Source organism: Branchiostoma belcheri, unplaced genomic scaffold, assembly GCF_001625305.1.
Source record: "Branchiostoma belcheri isolate BF01 breed outbred unplaced genomic scaffold, Haploidv18h27 scaffold56, whole genome shotgun sequence".
Lineage (NCBI taxonomy): Eukaryota > Metazoa > Chordata > Leptocardii > Amphioxiformes > Branchiostomatidae > Branchiostoma > Branchiostoma belcheri.
The window spans coordinates 817,433-839,158 of NW_017804198.1; the positions used below are offsets into that span (position 1 = coordinate 817,433).

The 21,726-nt window shown below is 43.4% G+C and overlaps 3 protein-coding genes across 3 annotated transcripts in view; 2 read left to right on the top strand and 1 right to left on the bottom strand.

The window, feature by feature from the left end:
• The window catches only part of LOC109481480 (protein Skeletor, isoforms B/C-like), a 21,960-nt gene extending 9,228 nt beyond the window's left edge, over nucleotides 1-12,732 (top strand). The window contains exons 7-16 of the mRNA XM_019784062.1: nucleotides 2,670-2,865; nucleotides 3,458-3,619; nucleotides 6,286-6,346; nucleotides 7,033-7,302; nucleotides 7,766-7,939; nucleotides 8,530-8,723; nucleotides 9,590-9,638; nucleotides 10,352-10,515; nucleotides 12,565-12,613; nucleotides 12,713-12,732. Of these exons, the coding sequence (XP_019639621.1) occupies nucleotides 2,670-2,865; nucleotides 3,458-3,619; nucleotides 6,286-6,346; nucleotides 7,033-7,302; nucleotides 7,766-7,939; nucleotides 8,530-8,723; nucleotides 9,590-9,638; nucleotides 10,352-10,515; nucleotides 12,565-12,613; nucleotides 12,713-12,732 (1,339 nt within the window). The remainder of the gene's footprint in view (nucleotides 1-2,669; nucleotides 2,866-3,457; nucleotides 3,620-6,285; nucleotides 6,347-7,032; nucleotides 7,303-7,765; nucleotides 7,940-8,529; nucleotides 8,724-9,589; nucleotides 9,639-10,351; nucleotides 10,516-12,564; nucleotides 12,614-12,712) is intronic.
• On the bottom strand, nucleotides 1,391-2,279 carry LOC109481572 (zinc finger and SCAN domain-containing protein 29-like). The gene has a single exon (XM_019784166.1). The coding sequence runs from the start codon at nucleotides 1,956-1,958 to the stop codon at nucleotides 1,497-1,499; it is 462 nt and encodes a 153-aa protein (XP_019639725.1). The 5' UTR covers nucleotides 1,959-2,279; the 3' UTR covers nucleotides 1,391-1,496.
• A 25-nt stretch (nucleotides 12,733-12,757) lies between the features above and the next one.
• On the top strand, nucleotides 12,758-16,752 carry LOC109481567 (C-type lectin domain family 3 member A homolog). The gene is made up of 4 exons (XM_019784160.1): nucleotides 12,758-12,875; nucleotides 14,044-14,269; nucleotides 14,789-14,991; nucleotides 16,122-16,752. Exons 1-4 carry the CDS (start codon nucleotides 12,806-12,808, stop codon nucleotides 16,124-16,126), a joined length of 504 nt encoding a protein of 167 aa, XP_019639719.1. The 5' UTR covers nucleotides 12,758-12,805; the 3' UTR covers nucleotides 16,127-16,752.
• The last annotated feature ends 4,974 nt before the right edge of the window (nucleotides 16,753-21,726 follow it).

The following is a 21,726-nucleotide window of genomic DNA, read 5'->3' on the forward strand; positions in this document are numbered from 1 at the left end:
ACCCCCCCAGCCACCACCGTAGGGCTGCTGTTGCCCCTGGGGGGGCATGGGCCCTGCACCCCCCCATGCTCCCTGCTGCTGTCCAGGCCCCCAGGCAGGTGGTCCCTGAGCCCTGGTGAACGCCTGCATTATTTCCCTCAACATGTTCAGTTCATGTGTGTGCTGCTGTTGCTGCAGTTTCAACTGCACCCTCTGGTCCTCCTTGGCGGAGGACAGTGGAAGTGCCTTCGCAAAGGCCTCCAGTGCCACCTCCATCCGGTTCTTCTTTCGTTTGGTGTCAACCTTGGTGACCCTGCCACCTGTAGAATTTCAGAGAAAATTGAAGCTCATTAGTTCACCATTTATTTTCCCACCTTGATACTGAAATAAAAGCATCAGCGAATTTGGAATTAGAATCATTTTGAAGGAAATTTATTGGTCAATAAGATTAAAAGTTAAACCCACCTCCACCACGTCCAGCTGCCCCCCTGCCACCACGTGCTCCTCCCCTAGCCCTGCCACCACGTGAAGTCCCTCTACCTCTCTCCCTCAGTTCTGCTGCAAACAGAGGACAGTCACATTTTGATTATAATAATGGTAACAGTCGCCATTTTTCCTTTACATATTATGTATTTTGTAAGTATACATACTATCATTAGATGTTAACCCTTTGGCTTGCAATTGTTTCATGCTATTCTTTATTTTAGTAAACAATTCAATGCATATTGCATATGTTACCCACAGACACAGTTGAGACAGTATGCACAACACTTTATTATTTTTGCATAGTAATTGGTTTCATGATCATTACCGTTGTCACCACTGGATGTAGAGGGTGTAGGTCGATCCTCCATCTCTTCCTCCTCTTCCTGGCCGACATCCTCAGATGATCTCCGGGCTGTTGGGCTGCCAGGTGGGGTGATGTCGGAGTCTGCGTCTGACTGATCTGTTTGGTACAAATAATAATGGTGTATGTGTGACAATTACCATTTTTCCTTTATATATTTATGTATTTTGTAAGTATGCATACTTTTTGTTATTCAATTATGCAGCAGTATATATCAAAACATTGGTTTATACTAACAATAACAAACTAGCAGAAGTGACAATGAGCTATACCTGTCTGCCATAGCTAATGTACATGACAATAGGTTGACTACAGATGCAACATTCAAACTTGACAGGTAACTTTCCAAGTCCACTATTGAAAGTGAAAGTCAATTTAAAAGAATTAATTCTGTACTTACAACATTTGCAAACATGGATACATTGTACGGAAAATTTTGTCACATTAGTAGTAAAGTTAAAAAAAATTTCTGTACTTAAAATATTTGCAAACATGGATACATTGTACGAAGTGACAATGAGCTATACCTGTCTGCCATAGCTAATTTACATGACAATAGCTTGACTACAGATGCAACATTCTTGTCAGGTAACTTTCGAAGTCTACTACTGAAAATGAAATGAAAATTTAAAAAAAAAACATTTGCAAACAGATCTATATTGTGCGATTTTTAAAATGTTTCCGTACCTCCATTGTTGACGCTTTCACTGAGCCCGCTGTTCAGTGAATTGTCAGCTTCGCTGGAGCTGTCAAATTCATCGGCAGACTCCTCGGCGTCATCTTGGCGGGCCGGGGCGGCGCTGTCCCTGATCACCGCAGGTCTGGAGCTGGGCCGATCGCGGAGGAACGCATCCATCTCGTTGTAGAACGGGCAGGTGATGCGATCCCTCCCGCTCCTTGAGTTGTGGTCTCTCGTGGTTCTATACTTTTGCTTCAAGGCCTTGGTCTTGGAGCGGCACTGGGCGGCCGTCCGGTTGAACCCCCGTTCAACCATGGCCTTGGCAATCTCCTCGAAAACTTCGATATTTCGGTGCATACCGTCCAGTTTCCGCTGGATCTCCCCAGCTCCCCAGATCGATATCAGGGCTCCCGTTTCCTCAGTCGACCAGTTGGACGTCGAGTTGGACGGCATAGCGAAATCTTGCGTTGAGAAAAGCGACCAAAAAGAAAATATACCGACAGTTCAAACTTTCACTTCGCGCGCTACAAAATCCACGCCGCGAACTATGACCTCACCTACCCGGAGTACCCGGATGTGCACCGAATCGATTCGCACCCGCGCGTTCATGATTGCAATTGGACAACGCGAAACATTTCTGTACCGCTTCAGACCACCTCGCGAGGCGGTTCAGAATAATTCGCAACGGAACCGGTTTGGAGCGTTCATGTTCAGAGATATATCGATTTATTTCTTTGATTCGATTTGATTCGGTACAGATTTTCAATCATGAACAGGGCCTGAGTGACCGGGTGACTGAATGAGTGACTGATTGAGGGAGTGATTGAGTAACTGAATGAGTTAGTGTTCAGTGGTTCAGTGAGTGAGTGGTTCAGTGAGTGAGTGAATGGAAGAGTGAGTCTGACTGAGTGAGTGATTCAGCGAGTTGGTGACTAAATGAGTTAGTGAGTAAGTTAGTGAGTAGGTGAGTGAGTGAGTTAGTGAGTGAGTGAGTGAGTGAGTGAGTGACAGAGATAGTAGCTCAGGTTACTCCCTACCAGATCGATTTTCACCAGATCCAACCCTTACATATACATACATCAGATCATATCAGGAAATTCGCTCGTCATATCGGAGTGTAAACCATTTCAAAACGATGATTGTCTTTACTTTTTTTTTGTACAGTTTTGACCAACGTCTAAAACGCTACACAGGCCAAACCATAGACATCGTGCTGCCGGGAGATGTAACCGTATACGATATCAAATGGCTCAGTATGTGGTGCATCCGCTTCACCGCCAACTTCGGGGAGGTCTTCATCCCAAGCCCAGCAGACCTGAACGTTCCACCGTTCGTTCGAGACATCGTTGCACCTCCGCAGGTAAGGATAGGATGATAACTTTTGCAACAACATAAAAATTCTCACAACGTCTGTCCTTTATGTCATAAATGAGGGAGGAAGAGGGAAGGAGAGGGAAAGTAACGAATCAGCAATGACACACATTCGAGAGGATTTCATGGAGAGCTTTTAGAACCAAAGACTGCACTAAGGTTGAAATCAATTTTATTTGATTTGGCAAAATCACCTGGATAATGTTTTTAGTAGAATTGTAACTGGAGAAAATCATGAGATTCTGGAAGCTATGTGGTGTCTTGCCGCAGCTCTCACCAAATGCCCTTCTATTCAGTAAAAGAAAGCATATTGCTTTCAAATTTGTTCTTCTGTATACAGATATTGTCAATGACCTGTACTAGACGTCTGTCAACAAGGTAGGAGTAGGTAGTGCTGTAGCAGACACCCTTTGGTGTTGGGTTACATTATATAACAGGACAGAGTTACAGGAGCTGGTCACCGCATACGTTTAGTAAATGGATGTGTTTGAGTACGAATGAGCAGATCAGTAGTTTGTTGGGCTAGACGTCGATCATGTTTAGGTAAACATTATACATTTACTTTGCAAATGTTGCCGTAGGAGCTTGGAAACTGTGAGGAGCTGCATGACGACCTACAGGTCAGCTGGGAACTAAACGGCGGAAACCTAGATCTGCAGCTGGCCGGGCGGGTAGCGGACGGAGAATACATGGCGTTCGGTATCAGTGGCTGTGCCGACCAGACCTGCATGGTGGGCTCGGATGTGCACGATGGTCAAATCGGGTCGAATTTTTCCTAACACGCTGCTCATGAATATTCACTGTCAATCATTCATTTAGCCATTGACAACAGTAGCTGATTGGTTCGCAGGTTTGCAGGCGGGGACAAGAAATGTTTTGATCGCTCCTCGCCCAGCAAGATTTTCCCGCGAGCTTGTCTTTTGATATGCGTGCCTCGTCTCCGCCCCTATTGTTCTTCGCTTCGCACGTTTTAACAATGCCCCGGCCTTCATCTGTGTCTTCAATTTTACCTCTAGGGTTACTGTAATTCCTGATTTGTTAAATGTCAGTTAATTTTAGGACTTAAGCAGTCACTATTCCATCGCTATTAAAGATTTCACCGCAAGTGTTTGATCTTTCCACCCCCTCCCCGAATCTTGCTGGACTATACAAGCTCGTTACGTTAACGTTACGATCGCAAATCACGCCTCACAAGTTCTTGACTACAACTTGAACACAACGTACACGTAATTCGTACAGTAACAAACAATACACTGGTGGTCATCAAAAAATAAAATTTATTGTACAAAAAGTATTTGTTTTTGTACAAATGCCGTGCATAAACATACCGCAAGCAGGAAAAAGCACTAGCATGAAGCAATGGCGTCACTGCTACGCTTTGAACTTTCACGGCTTGTTTACACTATGGCTTTTATGAATATTAGCTCATAATTACGGCTTAGAAGATATCTATAAATCTACAGACACAGCAAGGCGTTCATCTTGTGCAACTAGGAGACAATATCGAAAAAAATGAGACTTACTAAAGCCAGCGTCATCCAATTCCAAGCGTCCAGAAAAGAAACAAAATGGCCGCCCGGAAACACATACTCATGAAGTTACACTTACAGCTTTACAAACGACTTACGGCTACGAGAAATGCGACATAAATTTGTTATATTCCGGGGTAAAGGTTCAGTCGAAAGTTTAGTGGCATGTGTACTTCAAAATGTAAAGCGTTAGTGTGCTACGACTGTAAGACGGAACGGAAATTCGGAAACATGTACAAATAATTTGCAGGCATAGTCAAAGAAAGGAACAAAATGCCGCCACAATTTTGAAAGCATTCGAGTCAACATTTGCGCAAAAAATACGATCAAACGTTAGAATCGAAAGCTATGGTGTCTGTATGTCTTTCTTGATTGCGTCCTGGATGGTATTTACCCCTATCCAAGGGCGGGCGATGACGCCGGGCTTGGCTGTAAGCTGGTCCACGGGCGCCCCAAAATTGAAAAACTTGGCGTGCATGCAGGGGCTTGCTGGTACCCTGGAATCCAAACTCGCTGTCCGGGCGGCAAAAGCCCTTCGCCCGCTGGTGTAAATTACCGCTACGGGGGAGTCTAGCCCGGGGGGAGTTTGGCTGGCCATCGGGCTCAACTCCCCCGTAGCGGTAATTTAGGCAGGCGGGCGAAGGGCTCTCGGCTGCCGAAGGAAAAAGGCTAACGGCCCGATACTAGTTTGGCATCCAGGGTAGCTTGCTGGCGACGGCACGCGGTGCGTGACACTATTAGTATTACGGACTTTTTGCCCATGAAGTCCCAATTTATTTTGGATTTATATTTGGTCTTGCCCGTAAACTGTCGACATTTTCTTTTTTGTTTTCATGTATTTTTAATGCTGTTGTTGTTCTTGTCCTTGCTTATCGTCTATCGTTTTTTTAAAATGCACTAGCCGTGTTCGCTAAAATCTAGTGCCGTGAGCTTGCCCATAATTTTTCCCCAACCGCGATACTTGAGTAATTTCTAAACCGCGATACTAGCAACATCGTTTCAATCCCTTCTACGACGTCAAGATTTTTAGACCGCCCAAAACCCACAACCTTCTGGTCGGAACAGATTTTTGGTCAATTCTCACTTTTAAAACTGCCGCGCCTCTCGATCTCAAGCTTGGAAAACAATAGCGGTCCGGACAGGATTTGCATGTAACTGCACTCGAGAACAATAAAGCCCGATAATCAGTCTCTTTGAGGGACGCCGGCGTAGCTGATTATAGCTGAAAACAAAGTCTTACTTCCACGTGAAAGCTCTGAGTAAAGAGTACATGTAATATTTTGGCCTATAACTTTTGATCTAATAAGGATTTTTTGACGAAAACACCAAAAATCGAAAGGGCGCAGTCCCGCCGCCATCTTGATGACGCGTTCTTGTTGTTCTATGGAGGCCCACGGGAATTATACCCCAATCTAGGCCGAAATCTACCCCGAAATTTACGTAAATGATCTTAGATTTCGCAGACATCGAGTTTACTACCATAGAATTAAAAAATTATTGGTGAGATTATAGATTAGGACTTCAACTAATGTTTAGTGCGTAAATTGGAAAAAAATCCTTATTAGAAAGGTCACAAGGTTCAAAGTTCAATTGCTAAAAGTTGCCGGAACTAAACACTAGCGTAAGAAGGACTTTTTGAACGCTGTAATTTGCTGTCACGTTTTTACTTCTTCTTATTTACAAAGTCAACCTGTCTTCTTTTTGATTCTTACTGTAGTTTCTCGACATGATATTCCGATCATGCGTTATTTTGAGAGATATTTGCAGTGTTTGTTTGTGTAAGTGCCTGGGTACAGGCGAGCGGGAGACACCCCGCGGTGAGTGGGAGGCGCACTTAGCCTTAGCAACGCGGACAAAAGGCTAGCAACCGGACCATCGTGGTGACCGTGACCTGGTACGACGTGGACACACCGAGAGCAGTGGACTACACTCTGGGCGCGTATTCACAGGTAGGAAACCACGTAGCTGTGTGCACATAAAATGGTTTATGATGCTGCCTCTAGGCGAAGTCGCGAGTTCGAAAATTGGCTCTTGTCGCAACGCCTACCGTTACTTAAAAAAAGTCGCAGTCCTTTGGACGGGGCATTAAGTCGTAGTCCATTCTTCATGGTACCTGTCAAAAAGAGATGAAAATCTATCCATTTTAAGCCATACAAGAAGCAAGTGTTCAAGAAATTGTAGGAAATTAGAAACGCCTTTTCCGTTTAATGATTTAAATTAGGACGACAAAAATAAAGAGGGGTCAAAAGCGTTGCGCGACCATGGTACGTTTGCAACACTGAGGGCATCCTTGGCATAGCCGTGCATGTCCTGCAAAATTCAATTGTTATCGAATAGTCCGTTTAAGGTCCTTGTCACTGGTTGGGTGTGCCATAGCCTGCTTGAAAGAAAAAAATTGAGATTATTTCACAGAATATTGTGATTGTTTGAAAGGATCTTGAGAATCCAGAAAATCATGAGATTTTTTGGAAACATCTTGAGATTCTGATTTTTGGTTTTCAACGATGCGTGACGAGGTCATATATCTGTACATATATCAAAATATCAGCTATGGAATTACAAGCTAAAACGGTTGTAATTAGACATATTTGCCCAAAGTTCTCTGGTTCTCCCAATGTAATCCTGACGCTATTTGTTGTGGATTGTTATTGGGTCTTCACAGTGCAGCGGTCGGTCCGGCGTGTGTCCAGACGACAGAGTAGACGGCACGGAGGACAACTTCAACGTCACCGGTACAAGGATAGACGGCGTCACGAGGATCAGGTATTCTCGTCCAATCAACACTGGCGACACAGCCGACAATGTCATTGACCCTGCACAAAACATGTTCATCTCCTGGGCCATAGGACCCATCAATCCGAGTGGTCTAGCCGCCAAGCACCACACAAGAGCTGATGGTAAGGGTGTCGTTTAACTTTATTTTGTTTAATGCGATATTGTGTATTCATGCGTATATGTGCGTGTTTGTTCGTGTACATGTGTGTGTGTGTGTGTGTGTGTGTATGCCTATGTCTATGCGTGTGTTCATATCATACGTTTGCTTGTTTGTATGTATGTGTGTGCTTGACTGTGTGTGTGTGCGTTTTTGTGTGTTGTGTGTGTTTGTTCATATCAAACGTTTACAAGTTTAATGAAACAAAGGCTCTCACCGGCAGTGATCAGGTGATCGTTTTCCTTCTGACAAAGTCCAATCGTCCGGAAATGGAGTGAGTTCTAAGATATCCGGAAAACTGTATCTGCCCCCGTCCCGGTTCAGAGTGGGTTGATGGAATCTTATGCAAATGGCCTCCATCCCAGCACTAACGATGTTTATGGTTACAGTAGATAATCTTAACTTTGTCTGCTTCCTTATGAGAACAGGAAACGTTCAACTTCAGTTTGGGCGCAGCCTCTCCTACGCGTGTGGTATGATAGGCGGCGGGACTCCTGCCCCGGTCACACCATGGCCTGCCAACACCATCCCTGATAACGTCACCACATTCACCGCCCGCATCGGGCCTGCAGGAGGCGTCAGGGGCTATGAGGGTATCACAGGTACGTACAAGAGATACGGTATCTTTTAAGCATGCTAAAGAACTTGCTCACTTCGCTCAGATGAAAATGAGTATTGTCCTGTCATGTATTTGTCCCCTGTGTTGGTGGCGACATTAATATAAGTTGATAAAACTTGAGTGTGCCGTCCCCACGTCTGGTGATTACATGTTGGAATTTTAGAAAAAATGCTACACACATGTTACGACATCCGCTGTACACATGTGGGACATTCCGGTGTAGCTGTAACAACCTTCACTGTTGGTATGTATATTATTTCGGTGTAGCTGTAACGACCTCCGCTGTACACAACGTAGCTCATTCAATTCTGGTGTAGCTGAAACGACCTCCGCTGTGCCATTGCACCACATGCAGGCCATTCTGGTGTAGCTGTAGCGACCTCCGCTGTGCACGTAGGTCATTCTGGTATAGCAGTAACGACCTCCATTGTGCACATGTAGGCCATTCTGGCATAGCTGTAATGACCTCTGCTCTGCACATGTAGGTCATTCCGGTGTAGCTTTGTCAACCTTCGTTGTACACATGTAGGTCATTCCGGTGTAGCTTTAACGACCTCCACTGTACACATGTAGGTCAGCCAGGCTGGGGGATCGCGTGGTATATCAATGGTCTGCTTATCCCAGAGCTGCATGTAAAGAGACGTCAGAACTACACTTTTATAGTGGAGGGAGGAGACGACGCTTCCCTACCTGCTAGGTACCACCCATTCTACATAACAGATGATCCAAAAGGAGGTTACATACAGAAAACCGCTGCAGAGAAACAGGTACAATTTCTGAAAATAATGAGTCAATCGTCTTACACAAAATAAGTCTACGTCTTAACAATTTCGTATATTACTGAGAACGTTACGTTCCTCGACGCATGATACAGTCAAGGTCTTCCAGCTTACTCTGTCGAAAACCAGCCTGATATCAAATTGAAACAAAATCCAAAATGCTGTAGTGAACGATAACAGCATAATTTTCTTCTTCTCAAAACACACAAGGTCAATGACCTGGACCAGTCGTTTGTCACCAGTTCAGTTTATTTCGCACTTTAAAACAAAATGTAACAATACAAATGCAAGAAAATATAGATGAAATGTAACAGTGCAGGGAGGCCGGAAGCATAAAATGCTTATGAGGAGGCCTCCCTTCATAACGTGATTAACAACTCAAATAATTCGGATAAATAAGAAATAACTTATAAAATATATATATAATTAGGTAACGGGTAAATGAAACAAAACCATAAAATACAATGAAAGTAGTAAACAAGGAAACATAAACAAAAATTAGGAATGTGTGGGGTTATTTATGAAAGCTACTTTAGTATGATTTTTGAAAATGGTGAAGGAGGGACTAATTTGTAAAGTTCTACTTAGGTTGTTCTAAATTGTTGGGCCCCTGTGCGTGATTTTAAATTGACGTAGATTACGGTGGTAACTGATGCCGTAGCAGATACCCTGTGGTGTTGAGTTGTGTAGCAATTTGCAGGACAGAATTGGAAAGACAGCCCACTTTTGTACGATTCATACGGCGAGCACATGTGTACTACTAATGTGACTAGGCGCTAGTAACAATTAATGATATTTTGCCCCGCATGTTGGAATTTGTAACTTAAGAATATGTTTGTTACCTGCACACAAAGGAAGTTGCAGTGTTTGCAGGTGTTGATGAGGAGGGGAACCCAACAGCAGGTATCTCTCTCTTCCTGTTTATTTATAAATCATATAATTTCATTGCGGTGAAGTATGTGGAAAGCAGCTTTATATTTCTTGATAAATATCAGTGTACGTTTGTAGCAAGTCATTTTGAAGTTTAAACTGCAATTTCCAACACAAGAAATTAGACACAGGGCAATTGGTCGTAATGCCCTGTCTACATCAGGCAACAATCCCAACCAATGCGCCACAGACTTTCGGCAACCTGGTTACTGCTCACCTAGTCATGTGTGTCATCTGCATAACGTAACGTCACAAAAGTACTTGATTGCTTTTTTTCTTGATAGTCGAAAATCTGGGTTTGTCCAATTTCTTTTGTTGAAAATTACGGTTTGAACTTGTTTCATACTGGGATGCGTGTGTTATCCATATCCAAGATCCTGCATCCCTATATACATGTGTATGAAATATAATATATAGAGAGATGGAGACTTCTCTTTTTGGCCTGTATGTTTTGCTAGGGACCATTATCTCTAATTCGTTCCAAAAACGTTACTAAAAAAACTGGATATGACTTATAACAATTGGAAGCAGGTTTCAGGTTTATGAGTACGAGCTGTTGATTGATATGCAAATAATGAAGACACATTGTTTGAAATTCCAAACTATCTTATAATGACGTATCTTGTTACCTAGATGCATAACCTTACTATCTCAGTATCTAATTGTTTTCTTGTTGTTCCCATAAGCCGGGCGTTATTGTGAGTACACAGCTCCAGGCGGTGACACACCGGAGGCATCGGAGACGTTTGCCGAGTACTTCCGCCGGCTGAACCTGACGTGTGAGCCCGGTCTGCCCGCTCGCCTCTACTGGACACCTGACGACAACACGCCGGACCTGGTGTACTATCAGGTGGGTGCCGCTTTCGAATGCTTAGTTCACATTATTTTTATTATACACAGTTTGCAAAGGTACCGAAGTAACGGGTTCCTCCCTGGGCACCCAGTGCGGAACTCGCGAAGAAAATGGCGTCGGCACTCGGGGCCCTGTGCGGTGCGAAGCTCCGCACTGGAGTTCTACCGCTGAACGGCCAGTTATCGAGTGCTGAAGACCCGTCAGGACTGGAGTTCAAGAGCTGAACCTTGTCTCGGGTAGTAGAACCTGATTCCTTATTTTCATGTCAATGACGTTTACTAACCTTTGGCCCGGAACTGTAAATTTGTCGAGTGTAACGTATTTCTTAAATAACATTACCTCTGCGTGTCAACTTATGTAATGACAGCTAAGCGTAACGTAAGGTGGCTGTCAGCACTCGATTTTCAGTGCAGAGTTTGCACTTATCTTTGGTAGAGCCCTTTTTAAATTTTTTATTCGAGCAAGGACTTCAGTAATATCTAATAATAGTTTGTATATCATGACTAGTATTCCCACGCGAGAACCTTAGACTGCTCGGACACTGACATAATTAGAACGAACACCAGGAATGCGTGTTGCTAGTACGCTTGCAAGGAACTTAGGTAGTTTTCTGTTATCACAATAAAGAATCTTTACAGAAATTATGAAGTATCGTCGTCTTCAATGTTATTCTGCTATTCTCAATATCAAGACTGCTAAGTCCCCCCCCCCCCTTTTCGAGCACGATGGTATCGACCAATGGCAATGACGTTTACTTACCTTTGGCCCGGAACTGTAAAAGTTACCGCTCGGGTTCCTCGAAAATCATCTAACGCACTTAGTAGCGTGGAAAAATAGCCAGAAGGTAACTTATGTAATTCCAAAAATACGTCCGTAAATGACAGCGCAGCGTAACGGAAGCTGGCTGTCAGCACTCGGGTTTCAGTGCGGATTTTGCATCGTCACTGGTGATCCAGTATGGGATATTTGTCGTCACTGGTTTTCCACCGCGTAAGGTACTCATAGACCTCGGGTTCTAGTGCCGATTCTGAGATTTTCGAGTGCTGAAGCCGCCACACCACTGGACACCAAGTGTTGACATAGCTTCGGCACTGGAGTTCTAGGCCGGAAGCCGCCACACCACTGAACTCCCAGTGCTGAGAAAGGAACCCGTTACTTCGGTACTTTTGCACACCGTTTGCCGTTCGGATAGGCCATACTCTGAGGAAAGAACCATCCAGCATCGCACACTAGGTTCTAACATGAAAACCACAGAAAAGAAGAAAGAGGTGCCGGCCTAGAAATAGTTGGAGAAGAAACAAGGAAGAGGAGATGAGGAGAGTAGCCAGCAGATGGGTTGACCTGAGGAAGACAGCTCAGAGAAGTGCAGTGGAGATCTGTCGTCGGTCACCGTCGGTGGCCTATGCTCCGACCGGAGCGAAGGGCCTATTAAGTGAGGTGAAGTGTAGCACCAAGCTAATCTCAGAAGGCCAGGGGATACATTTCGATACTAACGTGGTATCCAATATATCGCGGTTGGGGTGGATTTTCTTCCGGGCTGCTGAAGCTCTTCCCCGCCCGCCTCATTTAGATTCCCCGGTAGGTTTTCACAGTGGCCATAGGGGTTTGATTATTGTGGTGGAGCTAATCAACTCCCGGCGTTCAAAACTCTATCATAGGAGTAAAATTCCTACCGGGCGGTCTGTTGAGCTGGACGGGCGAAAACTATGACAGCCCCGAAGACAGCCTGCCCCAACCACGATAGACTGGATACCAGGCTAGTTCGATACCAGCCGTTAGCGCGTGTACGACATCTAACGGGGACGGAGAGCCTATGGACAAAAATGAGCCGGGGGAGGCATAGGAATAGTAGAATAATAAAATCTTTTTCCAAGACACGAAATGGATCCGTCTTTAAGTACAACCGTTTCAAAGTATTATACCAACACAGATAAACCTTTATGCTAAAAGTTCCATTGGTCTGTAAGGCAATGGAGTAGACGAGTGATAACATGAAAGACAGTCGTGTGACGTACTAATGTGTTGTCTTGTTGCTGTTATTTGAAGTGCTTCACTCACCAGTATCTTGGATGGAAGATCAACGTAGTGGACGTAGGTAATGGAAACACTTCAATCCGCTTATTTATTAATTATTTCTATAACCGCTTTACGCCTACCAAATATCATTTAGATCCATCACAGACTTTTGACTTAGGCTGCATACCAGAAAATTGACTCTCTGTATCGCACAAATGTTAATGCAGCGGACCCTTGTTCTCCCAACCCCTGCCAAAGACAAGGTGTCTGTATGGTGACCGGACCGACCACGTTCATCTGTACCTGTAACCACAGGTACGGCGGGGACGTCTGTCAGTACGGTAGGCGTTATTTTGTCTCGTTAGTGTATCCGACAATGAAAGTGAACCCCGATATTGATTATATATATACACTCATGTTTCGCTGTTCAATGCAAGGCAGAAGGTAATCTCGAAGCAGTTTTCCCGTGGCTGCAAGACAGTATCAAATTGGCAAGACAGCACTAAATTGGCAAGACAGTATCAAATTGGCAAGACAGCACTAAATTGGCAAGACAGTATCAAATTGGCAAGACAGCACTAAATTGGCAAGACAGTATCAAATTGGAAAGTCAATATCAAATTGGCAAGTCAGTATCAAATCAGGAAGTCAGTATCGAATTGGAAAGTCAGTATCAAATTAGTAAGCCAGCATCAAATTGGCAAGTCAGTATCAAAATTGCATGTTAGTATCAAATTGGCAAAACAGTATCAGATTGGCAAGACAGTATCAGATTGGCAAGTTAGTATTAAATTTGCATGTCAGTATCAAGTTGGCAAGTCATCATAAAATTGGCAAGTCCGTATTTAATTAGTAAGTCATTATCAGATTAGCAAGTCAATATCAAATTGGCAAGCCAGTTTCAGATTGGCAAGTCAATATCAAATTGGCAAGTTAGGATCGAATTGGCATGTCAGTATCAAATTAGCAAGTTTGGTGTAACAAGAAAGATAATACCAGTACAAAAAAGAGAGCCTAATAAAGTAACCTAAAAAAACCGGTCAGAAATAAGCCGGAACCTAAACCACTGTTTGGTGGGTGTCATGAAGGAGTGTATGAGGCACGTTCAAAATATGGCCATGTTTTCATGTTTCATGATTTTATATGAACCCGTTTTCATGTTTCATGATTTCATATGAACCCGTTTTCATGTTTTATGATTTTATATGAACCCCTTTGATGATTATAGATTGAAGAACTTAATTGTTTGCCAACCGTGCACGTAAAAATGTATGGCATTAAGCATAGAGGTATTGAATACAACTTACTATTAGTACTAGCAACCTAATTATAAAACAGTACGTCTTTGATAAGTGTTATAATTAAGGGTGGAAAATAATGAGTTTCGGAATTTTTTCTTATAACAAAGCAGTCTTTTATACATAAATTAATCTATTTTTTATATATTGTGAGTTGAGACCGTAGATGTTCATGATCATTTTGCCCCGCATGCTGTTGTTTTTGCTGCAGCCTGTGAGGACTACTTCAGCGGCAGCGAGGCGTCCCGATACGCGGTGTACAACAACAGGTGCTACTGGTTCTCCCCGACTCAGTACCGCAGCAGGAGGAACTACCGGAAAGCCCGGGCGGACTGTGTCTCCCGCAGCAGCGGCCGGGGAGCGACCCTGGCTCTCATTAAGGATGCAGACACCCAGGGCTTTGTGGAGCAGTACCTGAGGACCGTCCGCGCGCAGGGGTAAGATGTAGCCGCCGCTAGTTTCCGTCTCGTAAACGGTCGATGCCATTTGAAACGGTCGATGCCATTTCCCTGAATGGTTGATGCCATATCCGAGCGTAAGTTATGGTATGCTGGGTCCAAAAACGAATAAAAAGTAATATATACTATAAAAGCAATATTCTTATTGCAAATATAATGGAGGGTCATATGGAATTGTAAATATTAGTGAAAAAAAACACAAGCTCGGATTCGAACCCGCGTCCAAAAGTGTTGCTCTGAAACCCCAACCTATACCCTAACCTCTATGCCACGAAACATCACGGTGCGGATGGACCGTGTTGATACAGTTTAAGTTAGCCTTTCTGCGATATGGCATCGACCGTTTCAAATGGCATCGGCCTTTTTTCAAGTGACCTTGTCGAGATCCACGTCTCGGATCTCGGGTGAAGTCTATCAGCCCTGATTGTTTTATTACTGTGTGGCATACACAAATGTGAGAAAAAAATTTTAAAGAACTTTTTGACTGTCGTTTTCCAGGGACTACTGGATCGGTTTGGACGACAGACAGATAGAGGGTCGTTACGTGTGGAATGACGGGACGGTTCTGGGTTACCGGAACTGGGCCAGGACTCCTCGTCGTCGCCGGGGTAAGGACTGCGCAGGCGTCATGGCGTCTGGGAAGTGGGACGTCTATCGGTGTCGTCAGAGGAAGGCGTACATCTGTCAGATGCCGCAAGTGTGTAAGTACAGGGCAGACACCACATTTGCGTTGCGCATTAGAGGCCTCAAAATGGGAACAAGATTGTAGTGCCTAGTTAATCCCTTTGAAGATCCTTTTTTCTCTTCAAAGTTTTGGTCCATTTTGGCGATTTAAACTTTCCTACTTTGGTCAAGTTTTGTTCATTTCACCAGTTTAGTGGGCGTAATGAGATATGTGAGTGGTTAGGTCTTGTCTGGCCAGACGGATAGATACCATGGAAAATTAGGTCATTAGGTGGCGGGAATTTGAGATGGTCAACCCCCTGTTTCCTTTCGATATTTGGGAATCAGACCCTTGTGGCTACCTGGTGCAGAAAAAAAATTGAGAATGAAGTATGGGCAAGTACTTTCGTGAGGACTTCTAATAGTGTATTTAAGCATGTGTTCCTATGGCCAAATCTAATAGTACTGTCTGCCCTACAAAAACCTGCTCCTCGAGCCTCGCGTCACCAAATGAAATTTCAGGTCAGCAATGTTAAACATGTTCTGAATGAGGAAATCAGTTTGACACTGACATTTACTGTCATTTCTTAGCCCATTTGTGTCCGCATTTTTCAACTTAACATTTGAAGCGTTTGAAATAGCGGCAGATTAAACTAGGTGAGGAGCTTGAAGTGCCTTTATTCTTTAGGTACTAATGAATAGATATAACCTGCCTACGAGAAACCGTTTTCCGTCAGCAACATCTGCATTTTTGTCAGACATATCAGTATGCTATGGCAAAGGGAGATGCAATTTGCAACATTGAAAATGACCAAAAAATTGACTTTGAAAATCCAGTTTTCCTACCCTGAAATCGCTTTGAGTGCCTTGAATTTCTAGAGCATTTGTGTGGCTGTTAGTTTGTCTGTCTGGGAAGAGTAGGTTGACAGCACTTGGGGTGAGGGAAGATTGTCAGGCAGAATGACAGAAGGTTAAAGGGTCAGACACAGGAAATGGGATGAACGAGAGGGTTATGAAAAGCGATTAAATAGTTATCAATCGTTAAGCACGTAAGCATGAAATAAGACAGAAAACTGCAAATGATACGCTTCCTCACGCTCTTTTATACAACCTGTTATTGTTTTTCTACAGACACTCAGCGCTAATTCTAATAATATTTCCTCTCCAGGGTAAACTATGCGGTTTCTGAGGAAAATCTGAAAAGACTCAGCAGCAACGGGAGTTTGAAGAACTCTTACCTTCGTAAAATATTTAGAGTATCTCGTATATCTCAATTTTAGTTCATTGGTTATGCAAGAATGAGATTATTGACTAATATTACAAGTGTAATATTATAGATATAGATAGTATAAATACAAATCATTCAACAGTGACATAGGATTTAAGGAAAATATATAGCTTCGAATAATGAGTGCCCTTAGCCAAAACTACTTTTACAACCTCTGAACTCTTATTAATTACTAGTATGTCCTACCTGTGGTTACAATCAGCATGTAGTGATATGTTCATGTAACTTGTGATTTCTATGTTATAATCATTACATTTACTTCTGTATATGTGCATCTGGGGTTATATTTAGAAGACCTATACATATACTTGCAGAACACTGCGCCCATAAAGGTTTTTTAAATTCCGTTTAAATAAACTCTAGTTGCTATTACAATCATAATACTGCTAATGAAATGTACATAATTGCAATATATCGTCATTTTTTTGGAATTTAAGCAGATTTAGAGTTATACATGAACAATTATCATGCAACTGAAATTATTCATCAACAAAGCTTCTTTACAATTTCATTTTTCATGTATTCTTTGTTTTGCCAAAGAACTACATATCGCCACGTTGGTGGTTTTAAATGACCGTGTGGCTACATGGGTAAAAACAAAACATAAGGAACCATCAGAGCTCATATCAGTACATATATAGTAACAGTAAAAGAGCAACGTAACATTATTAAAAGAATCATTAATACTCTTGAATTGATGATAAAGAGAAATAAAGAATCTCACTATGAAATAATTGGAAGCAAAAATATAACGGATGACAGTGACCCATAGCATATGGTTTAATTTCCTCACTTTACCCACTGGTGTAAAATGTGTCATCATCATCATCGTCCGGCTGCGGAGCAGTCGACCACAAGTCTTGCCCACGACTGTCGATCCGCCGCCAGGTTGGCAATGTCCTCTGGCCGCAGGTCACCCTCGGTGTCCCCCAACAGGTTCCGGACGTAGCCCAGGTAGTCGAGTCGCTGGCGCCCTGGGCGCCTTTTGCCGTGCGTCGGTACATACAGGGCATATGTCCGGCATGGTTCCCCCACAGGCATTCTAAGTGCATGTCCCAGGAATCGAAGTTGACGCGTCGACGCTGCCTTACCATGGTGATAAGGGGTCGAGTGTTGGTCAACTTGTAGATCCAAGCGTTGCTCACATGGTCTAGGCGCTTGATGTTAAGCATGACCCTATAGCATGATGTGGCGAACGCGTTTAGCTTATTCTCCATGTCCCCCGTTATGACCCAGGATTCACAGCCATATAGCAGTATTGTCACGCAGGTGGTGTTGAAAAGGTTGAGTTTAGTGGATGTGGAGATTGATGGATTTCTCCAGATCTTCTCCAACTTCCAAAAAGCAGTCCATGCAAGTGATTTCCTCTTAGCCATGTCATGACTGCTAGAGGCCATCATGGACCCCAGATATTTGAAGTTGGAAACATGTCTTATTGGCTGTCCATGTAAAATGTGTACCTGACTTCAGTTGGGGAGATAACAGGCAGTGGAAGGAGAGGGATGGGTTCGGCCTTCCGAAATATGCCCTGAATGCAGTGAACTAAAGGTCGGACATCTCATACCTTCGTCACTGGGATATTGTTCTAGATAAATGAACTTTTTTTAAATCATCAATTCGGTCTATAGTACAGAAGAATCTCTTTACTCCTTTTTTTTATTCTACGGAACACCCTGAAAGGGTTTGCCACAGATTTAAAGACGCACTGTCACCTAGCCGGTTATTTGATTTTGAACCGTTACTGGAAAAGAATATCCCAAAAATCTGCTTACTGTATTATGATCAGAATGTCACTACAGTGTCGCAAAGTGTAATTAGGGAAGCTGTGATGAAAGGAAAGAATCAGAACAAGGCGAGATTTATTACTGTTTTTGTTTGTTGTTACACTATGCTCTTTTATTGAATTTGCGTCCTAACTTTTGTATTTTAACCCTTCATGTATATTATCGTGCTCTCCCATTAAATTTAAGCTCTCCATTGGACGTCTTCCATAAAAATTACTTGGCCTGGCCTTAGGGAATGACCTTACGCATGTCCAACATTTCCTCCTCCCGCAGTAGTTATTGGACAGCCCCAATTGTAAGCAACTGATCCCATTACATTATTATGGACGGCCTCACAAAGATTATTTTTAAGGAAAAACAGTCTGGCGCGGAAAAATGGTTACTGTGCAATTATGATCGTTAGTCACCACCAGCTGTCCCTCCGGTCCTATGGCGATGCCCGTGGGTCTGGGTGTGTTGACGACGGTACGGATAAACTCCCCGCGGCTTGTGAACATGTCTACATTGACTATTGACCATGAATATGCAAACATGGTAGGTCACACGTTAGCTACAGGCTCAGCTGATATAGTAAGTATACCTCAGATCTAAGCGCTGATTGGTCGCAGATCGGATTATTTAGGTCAGGTAGGTATAGCGTTTAACCTCAATTTTTATTAAATGTACCAATAGCATATGTAGGTTTTCTAAAACCTTAACAAAACAGACCTTTATATACTACTAGTTGTGTCTATCTACGGATATATGTATGCAATTGTTTAGAAATATAGTTCATTGCATCTACGTTTAAGACTCGGTCCCTTGGGATATGAATGGTTCCTCCCAAATGTTGGGTCTCTTATTTTGTTAAAGACACCCTAGAGCTGCGACTGAGACCTGGCCGAGTCTTTTCTACCCCAAACCAATAGTTATTGACTTATGGTTAAAGTTAATTCCGGGGACATTCTCGCCAAATCTACGGTCAGTTCAAAATGTCTTTTTTAACAGCTAGCTTAGTATTTGCCCCTACGAGATACTCTGGTCAAAAATTTTGCTCTTAGGCGCTAGTGCATTGGTTAACGCAAATCATACAATTCTATGAAACATTTATGTTTTAATTAAATATGTCTTTCGTAAATGATAATTTTTTTCTTAAGCAGATTGTGGGTCCTGTTGATGATATAATGCAAAACACACAATATCAGGATCATAAAAAAACAGTTTTTTTTTACAAAAACATGGTGTCCGCCATAATTTAAAGGTAAGTTTGTGGTGCCCGAATGTATGCCAAACTATTGTATGGTAGTAAAATTGTATGTGTTAACACCAGTACACACAGAAGCCATTGTGTAACGCACACGTTAGCAAAAGCCAGGCTAGCTGAACTATGAAAAAATAAGTGCCTAAGAGCTTAGCGCTAATTAGTCTGGGTTTAACTGAATGTTCATACGCTGCTTTACCTGCGTAAGCTTTTTTATGGGTTCACCACACCACGAAGTGGTGTGGTGAAACCATATTGCTTTTTCTGATGTTTCTTCTTCTTCTTCTCCTCCTCCTCCTTCTCCTCCTGCCATTTTTTAAATGGATTCAGCTTCTTCATTTTAGGGCCCAAGGTCCTGAAATTTGGTATGGAGGTACAGTGGGCAAATACCCCTAGGCGTTTTTTAAATTATTGTGATACAGGCTTTTAGAATGGTTTTATTTGAGTTTTTTGGCTGTGTTATAGCAAATGTATTACTGTGTTAGGGTGCCTTGTTTACCACGTTTGGACATGAGTCATCACAATGGAATGCAGGGCATCAACCAATAGGCATGCAGCTTTCCTCTATACTTCTTGCTGATTGGCTGTTGGGATTTAACTTGATTAACACCTGCACAGAAGCATTTCCATACTGACAGTATGTCTGTATTCAAGTGTTTTGGTAGGTATTTCAAGCTTTCCTGCTCCAGCAGTGGAATGCCGGGCATGGACGTTTTTTTTTAATTTTGAAAATCAACAGTTTGCATTATGCAATTAAAAATCCTAACCAATAAAGTAGGGAATAGCTATCCAACTGTTGTTTTAGTTGTATTTTACTTCATATTATAGTTATATCAATGTAAATCATTGTTTTCCCTTGTGTTTCCCATTCTTTCCCTGCCATGTCGTAAAATGTGGTGAACCCATCGCTGTATTTGCTCCAAAGCAAATATTGGCCTTTCTAGTTTGTTTTTGTTTTTGCTGTTGCATTCCAAAACATGTTATTCCATCATCTTTAGTACCCCCAAACAACCCCGCAAGGGGTGTCGTTAGGGGGAGAGAGGAGGTCCAGCAAGTGGTACCGTTAGGGGGGGGGGCGGAGAGGAGGTCCGGGTTAAGGCGGGCAGGCCGCCAGCCCGGCCCGGAACGACTCAACATTGGGAGCCATAACTACCGGGCTGCGGGCAAGGAGTTCCACTGTGGAATAGTATGGGGGGAAAATAAGAGAATCTGTAGGAGTCTGTGCGTGTGTCTATGTCTGTAGTTCACCTGTAGTCATTAAGGGCCACCCGGGCGGCCCTGCGCTGGACAGCCTCCACCGTCTATATCCCTTTGATGGTATACGGGTCCCAGACGGTGGCACTATATTCCAAGTGGGGTCGTACCAGCGCTTTATAACAAGTGGCCTTGACCCTAGATGGGCAATGGGCCAAGTTGCGCCGGAAGACCCCCAGAACTCTACCGCCTTTACAAGTGGCGTGGTTGATGGGTGTCCCACCGAAAATCATCGGAGTAGTACTCCAAGGGTGGGATTTGACACCGGTTAGGACCGGTTAGGACGTTGCAAAGAGAGTATTGTGTTTTGATGGGCGTCTTTTACGTGTTATGTGTAGAATTTGACATATACATTTAGAGGGGTTCAACTATATAAGCCAGCAGTTCTGCCATCCCTTTAGAGCGTCAAGGTCAGTGTGTAGGCCTCGAGCATCAGAAAGTTTGGTGATGGTTCGGTAAATCAGGCAGTCGTCGAGGAATAGTCCAACATGTGAATTAACGGATTGGGGTAGGTCATCAATGTACAGTAGGAAGGGCAGTGGGCCTAACACCTTACCCTGCAGAACACCAGAGGCCACATTGACGGTTTTAGATGTTCCACCGTCAAAGACGTCTGGGTTCTCTCCTTAACCCTAAGCCAAGACAAAAAGGAGCCGGAAATGCCGTAGTGCTCGAGCTTACACAGCAAGCGTTCAAGGGGGAAGGTGTCGAAAGCTTTGCTGAAGTCTAGCACCGCGGCGTCGACCTGTTGCTTTTGGTAGATACTTTTAGCCAGGTTTTGGACTGTGAGCAGTAATTGGCTCTCGCAGGACAGACCCTTCCTAAAACCGTGCTGCGCCACTGCGCCGGGAACAGAATGCCATGAGTGTCATGATGTTTCATCATGTGGCTGTGTACGTTCGAGCACTTTGCCACAGACCGACATCAAGGACACCGGTTTATAGTTAGATGGCCCTTTTTTCAAGATTGGAGTGATGTTAGCTGTTCTTCAATCTTTAGGAACATCTCCCGTAGATATTGACTGGGAGAATATTACCTGTAATATAGGCGAAATTTGCACGGCTACAGTCTTCAGGAGGCGGGGTGGTATTCCGTCTGGTCTTGTGGATTTGTTTGGGTTAAGACAGGAGAGCTGTTTGACTACTCCCTCCACCATCATGTTAATGGGAGGGATAGTTGGAGCTGTGGGTTCGCCAAGGGTAGGAAC